The sequence below is a fragment of the Astatotilapia calliptera genome, chromosome 12 (genome assembly GCF_900246225.1).
Source record: "Astatotilapia calliptera chromosome 12, fAstCal1.2, whole genome shotgun sequence".
NCBI classification, from domain to species: Eukaryota; Metazoa; Chordata; class Actinopteri; order Cichliformes; family Cichlidae; genus Astatotilapia; species Astatotilapia calliptera.
The window spans coordinates 20,495,901-20,512,437 of NC_039313.1; the positions used below are offsets into that span (position 1 = coordinate 20,495,901).

The 16,537-nt window shown below is 39.4% G+C and overlaps 1 protein-coding gene across 1 annotated transcript; it reads left to right on the plus strand.

Moving 5' to 3' along the window:
• The first annotated feature begins 14,486 nt into the window (after nucleotides 1-14,486).
• Nucleotides 14,487-16,212, plus strand: cox7c (cytochrome c oxidase subunit 7C). Its single transcript, XM_026188352.1, has 3 exons — nucleotides 14,487-14,656; nucleotides 15,538-15,685; nucleotides 16,114-16,212. Exons 1-2 carry the CDS (start codon nucleotides 14,582-14,584, stop codon nucleotides 15,652-15,654), a joined length of 192 nt encoding a protein of 63 aa, XP_026044137.1. The 5' UTR covers nucleotides 14,487-14,581; the 3' UTR covers nucleotides 15,655-15,685; nucleotides 16,114-16,212.
• The last annotated feature ends 325 nt before the right edge of the window (nucleotides 16,213-16,537 follow it).

Sequence of the window (16,537 nt, forward strand, 5' to 3'; positions counted from 1 at the left end):
TTTTTATACCATCTGCATTTTATCATTGTCACAGCGTGCATCTTAGCAGCCTTACAACTCCTACCCAGGTGTTATTATTTCCATACCTTTGCTGGAATTACAGTAGCTTATTACTTCACTCTGATGCAACCCAACAGCATACAGTACATCACCGAATGGAAAATGCTAACAAACCTGTTAAACACTCTGATACATGCATGTGCAGGTACACACACAGTCCTCATTCTATCAAGTCTCCTCCCCAAAGCCAAAGGCTGCCAGAGAAACAGAAGACACACGTGGAGCCCTTGAGCTGCGAGGGCCCTGGGCCAAAAAGCAACTTAAATCAATTCTGTTTGATTAGGTGCCACGGCATACACTACATCATTATAATTCCATTAACGCAGGGATGGATTTTCAATGAATGTAACTGCAGGCAAATAGTTGGGCATAATTGTGTGAAATGAAATACAGCATAGGTTTGGAATATGGGTGTGAATTTCTTTCTTTTCTCCCATTTCTCCTCCCTGTTACCAGATAAGGACTTTGCCTCATCCTAATGCTGTGGTCTTGATCTGTTTCTTTTTGCAAAGCTGCTTCTGCCCCACAGCATGTTTCAAATCTTTTAGAATGCTTAGTCTAAATTATTTCACACTTTATTATATCAGCTTTGGCTCACTGGGTCGGGGTAAGACCACCATGCAATTGCCTGAATACTGATAAATAAATACTGTATATATGCCATTGGTTACAGCATGGAGAGGTTAAGCATGTGAATAAGGTCTATTGTTGTTTTTCTACTTTGCTTTTTGAATAGTATTAGACACATTACAGCAGCAGACTCAAAGCCAGGATTTTGATAGAGGGCCGGACAGACTCGTAATGTGATTACGCATGTCATCCATGAGGGCAAGTGGCTGGTGCTTAAAAAGCATCAGAGCATGAGCAGAGCAGTGGTAAAGCCAGCCAGATTTACAGCATATTTACTGCAATTTTATGCCCAACTAATCAACCTTTTCTGAGCATATATATGAGCTATACATTAGGCAGAAATATTTGGACTTGTCCAAGGATTTTATCTCATGTTATGGAAAGTGTTTCTGTGGCTGCTGAAATAGCTCCCACTTCTTAGATAGGTTTTTTTTCTTTCTTATTTATCTTTAATGCCTAGTCTGGCAGATGAACTCGGACTTGAACCTCCCCGGTTCTTGAGCAGAAAATGTTTGCACAAAATTTCAGCTTTTCTTCTGTATAATTTCTTTCTTCTTCTTTTTTTCAATCACTGATCACAGTCAGCTCAGAGTAAACCGGTCCTTAAGCTGCTGCAGAGTTCGTGTTGGACACGGTGCATCTTTAACACAGTGCGAGCTGGAAGGACTCATCAAATATTTGTGTCTTTCCCAGTCAAGCAACACAGTGCTTACACTGGCTGGATGACTCAGTGCCCCCATGTGCCCTCTTGGAAAGTTCCCCTGCGTAGAATGGATGCTGCAGACATCCGCAGTGACAGAAAGTCACTGATGAAGGTCAACAATCCATCAGGCCCTAAGGAGGAAAAAACTCTGAGCCACTGAGTGAACATTTAAAATGATGAATGTATGCAGCAGATTAACATAAATAGCAGAGTAAATGCTGACCAAATGTTTTCTTTGTAAGGTCAGCGTTTCTAGTTATATATCACAAATATGGTATAAGCTATAACACTAGCACCATCCTGATATAACAGCTTGAACCAAAACACTGTCATTCCCAAGCTGACTTAACTGTGCAAGTAAGTAAACAGTAATCAATAATAACTGTGCCGCTGGATAAAATGTGAAAGTGCTATGAAGCAAATTCTTCTTCAGCATGAGATGTCAGGACACATCTGTCAAATATTTCCAGCTGATCATTTTTGCCTCGAAAGCTATTTACACACCTCCACTTTCAGGTTTTCACTAGGGTAAACTGTTATACAAATACACATACAAATCCTATAAATCCACGTGTATGCCCATCCATATCATTCATTACAATATTACAGTAACAGAGGAGCAAAACTACTGTAGTTACTCTGTGGTTCAATATTTTGCAGTGAGCCACCAGCGCTTGCCAATGAGGCAATGGAGCAACAACTGTGCCAGTTTGTGTTGAGCAAGGGGAAATCAAGGGGAGATTTATGAGCATAATAATGAATCCTATGCCCGCTTTAATTACAACGATCCTGGACTCTTTGAAGTATGCTGTTGCAGCTGGAAACCGTTTGCCTTGTGTCTGAGTCCTTTACACTGAACAGATAAACACGGATCAAGTATTAAATTTGCATGTTAGTTAGAATTTTTAAATTATTTCCTCATATTTGTCAGCATCAGTGTTAACAAATTACAGGAAGGGGAGCTTAATTTGCCAGCTCTGTTTACACGTGTAATGCTGAGAATATTTAGGATTCACTCAGACTTTCATTGTCTATTAGTGAAATCGAAACTGAACAGGGAGCTTAACTAGGTTTGTGAGGTACAGTAAGCCATTAGCAGCTCATGAGTCACGGTGCAGATGATGCTAATATATTTCGTGAGTGAATTTTGAATGTCAACCAACCACCATTCGGAGGGCAAAGATGAGCCCTGCGCAGATGCTTTTCACCCACGTTGTCTCTGATGCACCTGTCCCCACCGTATGTCAAGCACTCCAATCACCGCAAACCAACCTAAACAAGGCAAATCGATCAAAATCTGTGCCAAAGGAGGTGTGTGACAGTTCCACCTGTGTTTCACCAGGATTCACTTCCCTTTCTCTTGCCCCAGATAAAGAGTCTGATCTCTGGCAGAATAAAAACGATCTGTCAGCTCCTGGCAGGCTCGGGCTCTCCAAAGAATCAGACTCCCGCAACACCCACCTTCTCTCCCCAGGTGATGGTGATAGCAGGGTGGATGGAAGGGAGTTCCAGTTGATAACAGTTTTTATGATTCTACATTTACATATTTTCACTTTAAGCTTTCCTTTTGGATTGATAAACATTATAAATGACAAAAAAAAATGGAAACCAAACAGACATTTTTCATTTTTACATGTTTTGTAATATTCAAATACTAGTGTTTGTTGAAACCGCAGTTTATCTTTTAATGTTAATGTTAATGTTAAATCTTTCTCTGTCCAGGGATTCATTTTTATTCATTCCTTTACATCATTATACTGTGCGTGAGCCTTTACATACTCGGGGAAGTTAACCAACCTCAAAGGAGTAACATGAATAAACCTGCAAAAAGTGTGGTTCCAGCTCCCCGTAAGAAAGTGGAACAAGTGTATGAAAAAAAAAAAAACAGTAGCTTTTTTGCTAGGTTATAAACCATGCACATGAGAAATCATCTGCAAAAGTTCAAAGAGGAAGAAAAAGCAGTGAGACTTTGACTGTGACGGAAGCGTCATTTTGAAAAGGCAAAAATAATCCAACAACTTAGAATTAAAATTATTCACTCGCTAAAGTTAGGATGTGTTATTTTCACATGTTTCTGAAGTGGTTTTTTTCAGATCCTGTATCAGTGTTTAATTTCTCTAATTTCTCCATTAGATGAACCGGCTAGGGTTTTGTGCCAGGATTTATTGCTGGTGCCGAAGCTCATTTGACAGATTGACAACTTGTTATTGTGTTTTATTAATATGCTTCTTTTGTATGCAAAGACTTTTTATGCAAATTGATTCAAGACTGCAGGTTTTAACGTAAAAAAAAGTCCAGCGTGTTTGTGTTTGCATGACAAAGTGTACGAGTGTGTAGACAGATAGGACTGATAGTCTTTCATGATCAACTTATTGGCTGTTTACTGACAATACAGAAAGTCAAGGTTTCAGCCAGCACCCCAAAGAGCAACCATTTTTCCCATTTCATACACATATATTTCATTTTTTCGCCAGGAAGATTGTGTTGTTGTGGAACAAGGTCAGAGCCCCAGAATACTGCAGGGGGAAACATGTTAAGTGAGCTGAGAGGAGCCAGAGTGAGCTTGATGGATGCTTGGCAGGTTTAGAGTGGAGCGCCTTAAGACCTCTTTCTCTCTCTCTCTCACACACACACACACACACACTCCTTCCACTGACTGGAGTCTACTGCTCTTTTCATTGGGTGGCAAAGGTTTGCATAGCCTGGCTCGTGGAATCAATCAGGAATACTCATGTGAAATTAGTGAAACTGCAGGGGATGACTTATTTTTTTCCTTAATGGCTTTAATCTGGGATAAATGCACTGTTAGATCTTTCTTGCCTTGTTTAATGCTGTTGAAATAGAGAGGAAGCCCCATTCCTGCAACTGAGCAACACTGGCCTCTATTGGCAGCCAGAGAAACAGGACTTAACATGAGGAACAGCAGGTGAAAAACATAACTACATTATTAAATATAACAAATCTTTCTCTGTCTACCACTCTTTTTATCCGTCTGTATGTGTGTTTAGGATGTATTTGTGTGTTGTTTTCTTTCTTTGTTTGTGAACATGTCAGTGCAGCGCATTGCAGGCACACGTCTGTTCTCTTTGTGGCTGCGTTTGTTAATGTCACTCAAGACAGGCAAATTGAACGTGCCATTGTTAGTGCCGGAGGGCAACAGGAGTGCATTTGACAGCTTGACAGCTCTCATTAGCGTATTAGACACAAACAGTGGCACAGATGCTCCCGGTCAGTCCTTGGTCAGCCTGGAGCTTTGCTTAACGGACCACTGACAGGTGGCTTTGTGGCACTCTGTCTCGTGGTTGACAGGGTGGCAAAGCAGAAGCTCATCTTCAATAGACTGCTGGGATTGCCAAGGACGGTGGATATTTCACAAGCATGAATAGTGTAAGACTATAATTAAATGAATTGTGAAGGATTTGCGAACATGTAAACACTGAAGCCCAAGTGAAGGAGAACCAAAGAAATGGAAAAACACATTAGCATCTATGACTGTTTCTATGACTGTAGCGCTTGCAAGAAAAAGGGTACCTGAAAGAAAAACGAATGCTTGCTTATTGCTTGTTATTTGTATTATAAAGGATTTTCAAAGGCAATCATAATGGGAAGCTCATATATGCAACCTTGAACTGCATTTGGTCATACAGCCTTTAAAGCAAGCTCTCTCAATGCTCTGGTCCAGTGGTTTGGTTTGGAATGAAATCTTCCCCTTTTTTTCTTTTTTTTCTTCTTTTCTGTAGCTGTTTTCATTTGTTATGGCACGAAGCTCAAAAGTTCACTTCTTACATTCACTCCTCACCAGCTGAAAAAGAATTATTATTTTTTTGCCAGAGGCACGAAACTTCTGTTAAACAGAATGAAAGTTAAATGATTTTTCCAATACACCTTTTGAAGTTTGTACAATACCTCGAGGGTAAAATAGAGTGAGGCACACTAGTAATACAGTCAGTAATAATCCTGTGCAGGCAAACAGTTGGAAAGAAAAGTGGAAATGGACAAAATGTAATAAGTGAATACAGCTAAACATTGTGAATAAGTGACCTTGTCAGGATTTTTTCCCACTTTGCTTTGTTTGGAATTCAAGAGAATAATTCTTTATATTACTGTGAAAGCACACATTTATTCTAAAAATAATGCAATGTTAAGGACAAATAATATAAAAGAAAGACACATTTTTGAAAAAAGGCTGGTAGTTTGTTCTTAATGTTCCAAATGAAGGAGCTTTTTAAAAGATGTAATAAATATTCATTCTTAGAGTTTTATAGACATTTTTCAGGAATAAATAACCAACAACTGATGGCTGATGGATGTGTAATTAAATAAAATCAATCAATCAAGAAAGGACTGCATTCTGGCTGTTGCGGCTCCACCAGCCATCTTTCAGTGTGAGCAATTCTTTAGATTTGTTAGGAACATTTAACATATGTAGATAATAACAGGGCATGTGGTTTTTGTATTACTATGCATTCCTATATTACATATGTTTTCTAATATGGGTGCACATTTTTAGTAAATGGTTGTGTGCTTAGTATTATTATTTATGCAGGAATTACCCCTTTTTTGTTAGTGGTAACCTTAAAACAATTAACGGAAAACCTTGGAAACACATCACACCTCAGAGGAATGAAAGGATGCCACATTTTTTGATGGGAAATAAAATGATCAACCTACAGAGGGCTTAATTCAAAGACATCCTGAAAATTAAAGTGAAAAAATGATGCCTCAGGCTAGTCTATTTTGCTGAAATTTCATTGCATTAGCTCCAAAAGATACTCAGTGGTTTGAATGACTCCTACATGCTGTATGAATGCCTCCCAGATCTGGGCTAGGGAATCACTGAGCTCCCGGACAGTCTGAGGTGCAACCTGATGATGTTGGATGGACCGACACATAATGTCCCAGAGATAATCTATTGGATTTCGGTCAGGCGAGTGTGGGGGCCAGTTCCAGGAACTGCCCTGTGTCCCTCCATGGATATGCCTCCACAGACCATCACTCACCCTGATCTAGGCCTGTGAGAAGCACAGGGTGCCAGTGGTGGCCCTGCTAATCCTGGCATTCTATGGCAAATCCCAATCAGTCTCCACAGTGCTCTGCAATGACTACAGGGCAGACTAGAGGATGCTGGGTCCTCAAGCCACCCTCATGAAGTCTATTTCTATTGTTTGGTCAGAGACATTCACACCTGTGTGGCCTGCTCGAGGTCATTTTGTACCTCTGGCAGTGCTCATCCTGTTCTTCCTTGCACAAAGGAGCAGCTCCTGCTAAGGGGTTATGGACCTTCTTATCCAGCTCTCCACAAGTAGCTGCAGGAATATGCTTGTGCACTTTAGACTGTGCTGGGAGACACAGCACAGTCTAAAGTCTAAATCTTCTGACAACAGCACACATTGATTTGCCATCCTGAAGGAGAACTACTGTACTTGTGCAATGTCTGTAGGACCAAGTATCACCACATGCTATCGCTAGTGGCACTGACCCTAGCCAAATGCAACACTAGTGAAAAAACAGGCAGAAAAGATGAGGGAAAAGTGTCAGTGGCTCCCTCCTATAAAACCATTCCTATTTTGAGGGTTGCTTCATTGTTGTTCCTCTGTTGTTAATTTTGTTAAAACCAAAGCAGGTCAGACTGATTAGCACCCTCTTCTACTCAGATGTTTGACTGACACTATGCTACACTCTCAGTGATTTTTTTTCCCTTTTTGTGGAACTGGAGTGCAAACATGATATACATGATTTAGAGGAACAGCAGTGTTGCATGAACATAAATCTAAGTAAGGATGCTTGTTATTTAAAAAGGTCTGAATATACAGGGGGCACAGGTTGCTCATCCCAAGAGGTTTAGGTCAGCTGTGCAGTTTCCTCTAAATCCACTTTAAAGATTCATGACAAATCATGCTTTTATGTGCATGCTATAAACTCCCATACAGTAGTGAGCTAGCTGGAGGCAATGTGAGCTTCTGTGTACATCTGTGCGCTTTGCAGCCTGCGTGGATGAGTGTGCCTGTGCATTTCCTGTAAACATGTAGGATTCCCACCTACACTTTTGACTGAAATCCCAGGACTCCCTGAAACCCCAAAACAGACGAAGCGAGGCATAAATTTAGGAAAATAAACAGCAGAGCAAATGAAATGAAGGGAGGTTGCACAGTTGTGTGCAATCCGTCATTCCTTTCAGACCCTGGAACAGCAGATGAAGCCATCTAGATCAAACTGAGACAGATTAACACCTGATAAAGTTCCCTTTCATCACTGCACATGAAGCCAGAAATAAATTGTACTTCAGTCCAAATAAGAATTGAACCTTCGCTTTCCACAAAGCGCTATGATTGTGCAAATCAGCTCTTGTCAGCTGCATCCATTACCTCTCCACCCCTTTGTGGAACATTATTGCAAATCTAGACAAGGAGAGAGATGCTGTTTACCCTGGCAGCTAGCCTGCTATTCATCATATATTGTAGCAGATTGGTTAATAACTGCAAAAAGCATTTACTTATAGAAATAAACTGAAGTTGTCTGACGTGCTGATATACAGTATATTCCACACTGGCTGTAAATCAAGCTTGTGATAATGTTACCATGTACTGTAATTAGTCACATGGCCTACTATATTAACATGCAAAGTCATGCACACATTTGATGAAAGGTTTGTTTACTGATATGACTAAGCCCCAGTTTCACGGGATAGTAATTGGCCGACTTAAATGAGATTGTGAGTTATTATTTAAGATGCCGGCTTTGAGTATTTGTGTAAACAGTATGTTTGAGCTGCTCTTTTTCACACTAAGGATCTCACATGGCTATTGACAGAGCACTCTGGGTAAAAAACAGCTTTGCTTATAAGCTAGGGGAAAGTCAATAGCAAGAAATTAAGACAACAAAAACAACAAACACTGGACCGCCGGGATGGATGAACCTGAGAACACGAGGCAGGGATGGATTTCGGGACTGTGCAACTAACCTTATACAACAAGTAGACAATGTAATAACATCAATATTTATAGCCGGGTGTGATGACATTGTTTGTGATGTGCACCCGGCCCCCGGGATGATTCCCAGTCCTTTATTGCTTTGCAACAGATTGTGCTGACAATGAGAGGGCAGACACGTGACAGCAGGCCAGGTGATGACCCTGCACTGATGGATGTGGCAGCCATGACGATGGGAACCAGCTTGCCGTGACATCCAGCATCATAGCAGACAATGTCAGAGCTATCCTAAGACTTGTCAAGAGAACAGCATTTTATTAGCTGTCAACACGGGAATGAAACATTTACTTTGGTCTGAAACATGATCTACTGAGGGTGACACATTACAGGCATCACACACAATAGTAGTTACACCGGTACATCAGGCCAGGGGTACATTTTGGAGGAAACTCCATCTTAGTCCTGTTTATTAAATACTAAGGTTTACAGTGAAAATTAGACATTTATTAACAAGTAAAGCACTACTTCAGTCACTTATTTAAAAGGTCAAAACAGCAATTTTGAAAGTTTTCCCAAGGTGGTCTTCAAATAAGTAAGCGAACTCAAAAGATTTAATTTTGCAAGACACTATTGTCAGATTCCCCACGTTGAATGATTAATTCTTCCTGCTCATTCATAACAGAGAACATTGGTCTCCTCTTTCTGTAATAAATTTCTGTCTGCATTCAGAAATTGTTTTCAGGCAGTCAGATGTGGAAAATATTAAATTGGTTCATACATAGAATTCGTCTAAATTGTCTTTCTTTCATTGTGTGAAAAATGGATGAAAAGAAACTTTCTTTATTTTTCTTTCAATGTCTTAGAAAGTCCATCTGTAAACCAGTCTCGCCATCTTCACCCATCTCAGCATTGCCTTTGGAACTGATTTGAATGAATAGGCTGTATTTTTAATTAAAAACCTTAATGTTTTAAATCGGCACTCAGTTCTGAAAATGATAATAATAAAAAAAAGGCTGGTGAGCCACAGTTTAATCCAAACACTTCCTACACCAGACAATTACAGTGGTTATCTAACGGAATTTTACTTGACATGCACCCTTTGCATAGCAAGTTTAAATTTATTCCTTTTGAACAAAGGTTTATAGTCTCAAACTGCAGAAGAAGGTAGAAAAATAGTTCAGGCAGCTTTTCTGTCCCACAAGTAGGTTTTACAGGAGCTGCTTCCCAGCCTCTAGACAGTATAAAGCTAATATAAAAGGTAATTTGGCAGCTGAAATTAACAGTATCACCAGAAGGACATTATCAAATGAAGAATTAAAAGTGACAGCGGACACCACCTTCCACCACCTCCCACCACTCCACCGTAGTCCTTTACTGTGTGCTTTACCACATTACATTGTGTTATACTATACTAAACCAGTTTAGACGCCACTATTTTCATACAACCATTAGTAACAGAAATTTGAGTTAGTTAAATCTGTTTTTTAAAGACATTTAAAATCTCGAAATAGCCAAATAACCTAAGCAACTCATCCTGTGCAGAGCCATTGACTGATTTGAAATTTTTAAAAAATACATTACAGGCTTTGAATTTCCATTTTATCAAATGCTCCATCTCTGAGAGTGACGTTACCACACATTAAACAACTTTTTCCCCCTTGAAAATACAACCATTGTACCTTTAGCTGGCAGATTGCAATCCAGACTCCACGAAAACAGTTGTGTGTTTGATGATGTTTGTTGAGTTGTTTGAAATGCTGCATTTTAAATTATCTTCCTTTAAAAAAAGAGAAAGGATCTCTATTTATGTTTGCTCCACTTCAGTAGAAAAGCTTATGAAAAGAACCACGGCAACAACTTTATTGATATGCCCATGCACGAATGACAAGAATGATGGTACGTGTGCGGGCTGACAGAAGAGATGGCAATAATTTCTTGAAATGTTGACCAAATATTTCCCCTGCATCAGATAGAAGCAATGACACGCTATAGAACAAACACACAAGAAAAGTGGGTATTTCTTGTACATAAACTAAATCAGTTATAAGGTTTTTTTTCTTGGTGTTGGTTTGTGTGGCTACATTTGGGCTTCTTGGTCAGAACGTCAGAGACACTGTGCTGTGCTGGCCCAAGTAAAATTATTCCAGTGGCAACTCCTAAAGTGTGTGCGTTGAGTGATGTAAACAAAGCAGATCAGTTAAAAATGTTTGGATAATAACATTTGTTGTAAATCTATTGCGAAGTTGGCAAAAAGGTTTGTAAAACCTTGCTACAGTATAAAGTGTGTGAAACACGATACTTGATCTTGGTTTAGTCCATCTCCTAACAATTAACTGCAAGCATTCAAAACCAAAGACTGGTCTGCTTCATTGTTGTTTTGTCCTCTCTGAGCAAATGTCAAGCATAGTGTTGGAACTCACCGCTCCAGGATTACAGACAACTTGACATTAACCAAACAACTGCAAATAATATTTTAAATCTTACTTTACTGATCCTTTTCTTTTGTTTAAACATTTCAGGATGTGTGGTTCAGCCCTTGCAGAACTCATAGGCCAGCAACTGGATTTCAGGAGGAGTGTCTATGCAATGTCAGGAAAAGGCTTCGTTCTATCAGGAAGAAGAATTAAGCACCAAAGGAACCCCAAGAAAATGTTCATTTTGCCTGGTACTAGAAGATAGATTTGTTTCTGCTTTTTGCAGCAATCTAAGGTCTGTTGATGGCTGCTTCGAAGGACTTTTTGTTTTTGATACAGGTTACCCAAAGTCATGCGTCCAGGTTTGGGAATCCCTTCGCACTGTCATCTATACCAGGAATAGATGAATCCCAGGACATGAACCAAATATGGTCAAATGAATGAGGGCTCTTTTAGCTACGATGGAAGCGTAAAATGTTGCTCATAAAGGTGCATGAAATGATCTGACAGGGAGATTCCCTCTTGCTACTGAAAAAAACATGAATTCATCAGTTTTTTAAAGTTAAAAGTTTTTACATGTAATTTGCTCTAACAACAGAGAGGGCTTTACATAGCATGTCTTCATGTGTATTAACATGTACATGTGCTGAAACCAAAGACTGATTTGAAGTAATGTATATAATATAATGAATTACATACTTTTTTTATTTGCATTTTACTTTCATTGATATATTTTGTATGAATTTTGCTGTGTATGTTCTATGTATCGTATGGCAATAAAAATAATTTTTGAGAAAATCTGTTTTGAATCTAGTTTTTACATGCTGAATTTTATAGTAAGTAGAAATCTTAACCCAAGCGTTAATGGTAATATAACCCTTGTGATGGCTTCTGAGTTTCAATTTTTGGCAACCTCAACTTTAAACATCGGTCAATTTAACCTAATTTTTATTAACCTCAACTTTAGGCATTGGTCAGTTTAACCCAATTTTTGGTAACCTCAACTTTAAACGTTGGTCAGATTAACCCAATTTTTAGATAGTTATCCTAACCCAGTGTGCTGGGTCAAACCAGTAACCCAACCCTGTTAAGTTCAAACAACCCAGCATTGGTTTACAAATTGGGTCATTTTTAAACGAGCATTTTTTTAGGGTGTATAATGTCACTTATCCTAGAATCTGACTTTGTTTATATTAATTTTATCTTCTTTTTTTTTTTTTAAATAACGCAAATATATTTTTATGTTGGTATATGTAAACAGTGTGATAATAATAACTTCAGCAAGTAAAAATTGATTTTACTTTTTAACTCACTAGGAAAAAACAATTTGTACTGTTTAAATTGTTGTACTGCTGATAACAATGAATAATGGATTTTTGAAAAAGTTCATATTTTTTCCATTTACGGTTATAATTTCTTTTCTTTCCTATATTTGAAAAACAAAATAACATCAGCTCCCCCATGTTCAAATTTTCCTTGCTTTCTAAGTTAATATTAATAATATGTATTTGAAAAAAAGACTACACAACGATTTGTACGATGCCATTAGAGTGTGAACTGATTCGCAACATTTCTCTGTGTGAGAAGAAACAGGAGAAGCACTGCCAGAGTCTGACAAAATGACCCCAAGAGGGCGGGTCGTCCGTTTGTTTGTGACTAAACTGTGAGAAACATACTGCATAAGAGCGGCATGAGGGCCCAAAGGCCTTTAGTGCAACCTGTGCCCACAGCCCAAGATTGTGCGGTTTGTCTGACATTTGTCAGAGACCACCAGAACCGACAGATATAAAAGTGTATGAAGAAACTGTGGTGAACACACAGGTATGATCTGGGGAGGCATAGCCTTTACGCATACCCATTACACAGACTTCCACATCTTAGCTAAAGATACCCTGACTAGTGTTATTTATGGGGATAAAATCCTCAGAATCCCAGTACAAACATGTGCTGGTGCAGTGTCTTGGTGCAGGACAATTCCTGAACTCATGTGAACACAGTATTTAGGCAGTTTCTGGATGTCAAAGGCACTGACTGGCCCTCGGGCTTAGCCAGCCTGAATCCAACTGCGAACCTCAGGGGAGTATATCACTTTATCGACATCATCAAATAACGCTGAGGACTGTCAAGGACCCAAATGTGGGATTAGATCCTCCAGGACACATCCGCTGTCTCATCAGGATGCATGCCCAGATGTTATCTCACGCTTTTTGCATGTCCAGATGTTATCTCGTGCTTTTTTGCTGAAGTTCTTGTCACGAGAACTCCAGCAAAAAGCAAAACTAGAAAAAAAATTATTCAGGAGGGATAAGAAGAGAGCAATGGTCTGTGGACACCACCTGCAAAACCATCCCCTTTTTGGAGGTTGAGTTATAGTTGCCTATCCAGTGCACCTGTTGTCACTGATTTATGCTTCCTAAGTAGACAGACTGAGATCCCTGAAGTTTACTAAGTAGCTTGGTTAAATAATTAGAAAAGCTAAATTAAGAGCACATTTAAGGAATGAAAGAAACACTGAAAGAACACTCATGCTTAATTGTTGAGTTGAATGAAAATGACCGCGGTATTTTGAGGACACGACGAACACGGTGTGCGTGTGTGTGTGTGTGTGTGTGTGTGTGTGTGTCCCTGCTACCAACTGCCATGCTTTTGCTTTAATGAGGAACAGAACTACAAAGGTAGCCAACTAAGCCCTTCTTTACATATAATGTGTACTTTTTTGCCCAACAAGGACTGTGCATATCAGAGCGAAAATGTGTGTAACCTCTCTATGCAGCAGTGAGAGTTTGGGTTTTCAAATTTTATTTAATGCATCAGAACAATACAGGACAAATAAAAGAGTAGCAAATGGCAAATAAGTGAAGGTACTGCAGGCAAGCAAACACATAACAGATAACCTAGTGTGGAGATTGCAATATGTGTTAGCTCAGGTTTCTGCACTTTGATAACTTTCATATGACACTGAAACCTGTGAAACTGATATTCATTTTCCAAATTAAAAGCCGTCATAAATTAATGAATTAAACATCCTTCAAAATGCAGAACCCAGTTTGTAGTATTAATCAGTGAAAAGGTTGCAGCAATAGTGCATAGGGATGGCTGAACCATCTGCTCTCAGTAAGACTGCTCCTTCTCTATCTCTCTCTGTCTCAGTATTTCCTTAGCAATGATATGTTTGTGACAAATGCTGAAAAATGAAGATAGCTTATCAACCAATACTTTTTTACTCCAATGAAGCCCGCAAGGACACGCACTGAAACACTGAAGTTAATTTAATCCCCAGATCACTATCTCTCCATACTTTCAAATAAAGAAAGTGACATCTGCTGCCTTACCTACACATGGATTATTTTTAATAACTGACTCTGAAACAGTGTCAATCACACGTGCTAAACGACGTGAGCAGCATAACCACCCTTACCCATTATATCTCCACTTTAGTTAACTTTAGTATGCCGTTCTGAGAGGAATGGGTTCCTTCACATTTGAAATCCCATGATAACTGAAAAACCGCAAATCGATGTCGTTGTCTGTCTGTGGATGAGACAGCATAGTGTGAAACGTTTTTCTCCCTGTGATGAAAGATCCCAAAGGCAAATATAGCCTAAACAACTTTTTTTTATATTTTTCTTGCTTGCTTGCTTTTTATACCTAATGGATTATAATCATTATGGGGAAAAAACAAAAAACAAAAAAAAAACCTGTAGTCGCTTCGGATACAATTGAACTACATTTCCCATACACATTAGTCTTTTCCCACTATTCTTTGCGTCGCTCCACGGCTCACCGCTAAAACAAGAAGGTCGCACTCTTTAATAGTGTACTGGATCAGAGGAGAGACTTCCACAATGCTCGGACAAGCTGTGAGGCGATTCGCAACGTCTGCTGTTCGTTCTTCACACTATGCTGAAGGACCAGGAAAGGTGAGACCACTTCCTGACAGCAGCAGTTTTACCATAATGGTGGTATTTTGTGATGAGGCCTTGTGTGTACGTACAGCCTTGACGTTAGCTAGCGGTACATGGAGGTCATGCCTGTCAGTTGACAAGAGCGTGATTGTATATCGAGCCAAAATAGCCGGGCTTTGGTTATTTTATATTCTACATCTACGTTTCCTCCAGTTTCTGGTAACATATTATATAAACTTGTGGCAGCAAAGACAGAATTGATGACAGGGACTACGAACTTTTGGCTAGCATTAGCCATGCTAGTCGGTTTGTGGCGACACCGGTAAAGGCTTTTAGCTTGCTATGTAACCTGCCTACTTTGGAAAATTTGCTTAACTTTGAAACCAATCTGAAATGTATATTGAGAGGCTTAAAAGTCTCGTAAACACTAAATTGCGGATCTATTCGCATAGCAGGAATCTTAATTCCTGTACAAGCTGTGCTTCCGCCTCCTGCTAAGGTCAGAGCAGTGAGGGAGGAAGAGAGGTGCGCTTAACTAAGAGTTCACCCTCTATACTAGTAAGCATCTATCAAAATTTCTGGTGATTTAAAAAGTGCAAATGACCAAAAAATTCCAGTTTTACAAGTGTACATGTACATATTTATTGTAAGGAATATATATTGTAATGCATGTTAGTCTTGGCTATTAAAGAAAACATTGCATTTTTTATTTACACACAGACTTATTACAGATCAGGGCCGACTGTAGCTTCTTTCTGATATTAAGGTGCACTATGGCGCTCTATTTGTCTTGTCTATAATTCTGATCATTCACAGGTGTAGTAATTGTGGTTCAGTGAACTATGTTCCATTTTCTAAGCAGTTGCCTACATTGTAATGGTCTTGTCTTTTTACAGAACCTGCCATTTTCTGTGGACAACAAGTGGCGCCTGCTGGGCATGATGGTGCTTTTCTTCGGCAGTGGCTTTGCATTCCCCTTTATTGTCGTCAGACATCAGATCCTGAAGAAGTAAAATGGCCCAGTGTTGTAATTCAGCCTTCAAGGTAATTACACCTGCCGTTTTTATCAAGCCCCATCTGCTTTTCGTTAAAATGTCAGGATGATGGGTGGCAGTTTCCTCGACATCGGTTTGTATAGTGACCTCAGATGATCGCAGTCCTTCACTGCACCTCTTTAGCCTTTTTCTGCTGTGGCATATCTTAAATAAATTACCTGTATGTCTGAGAGTGACAGTAACAAATGTCATGTGGGTTCATATTGCTGCTATGTTGTGCAGATAAGCTCGCACTTCAGCGAGTTAATGTGACAGTTTATTGCAGACATCGATTTGTATCAGGTGGGAGCGGGTCAGAATTGTTGTTGTCACATTTTCTCGTCACTGGTGTTTACTCAGAAATTGCTTTTCTGACAACCTGGCATATGCAAGTCATCTTATCGCTTACTTCCCCCATTTTCTTGTTCTTTCCCGTAGGTTGGCAGCTGGAACATATTTATCCATCAGAGTTCTATCGACGCTGAAGAATGGGAATCACCTAATTTTCTTTGTAAATAAAGTCTCCTAAAATGAGAATATCCTTGTCCATGTTTCTTGCACAGCTTCCATACATGTATGCGCATTGTTTAAAAGAGTCAACAGTGATTCCAGTTGGCTAATAAATTATAAATTATGAAACTTACTAAACGGGTTATTTCCTGGCAATAATGGGCTTCCACTGAAAAACCAGGGGCTGTTTTTGGCTATATTTGGTGTTTAACCTGCAGCATTAAATGTGATTTTTAGTTGTGTACTGTTGTTCACAGCCAGATTAAAGTTCTCCAGATTAATTGGTTTTAATGCAGCCTTGTGTAAGCACATTTTGTTTAGACTGGCCTCATGTTGAGTCTGCAGACAACGC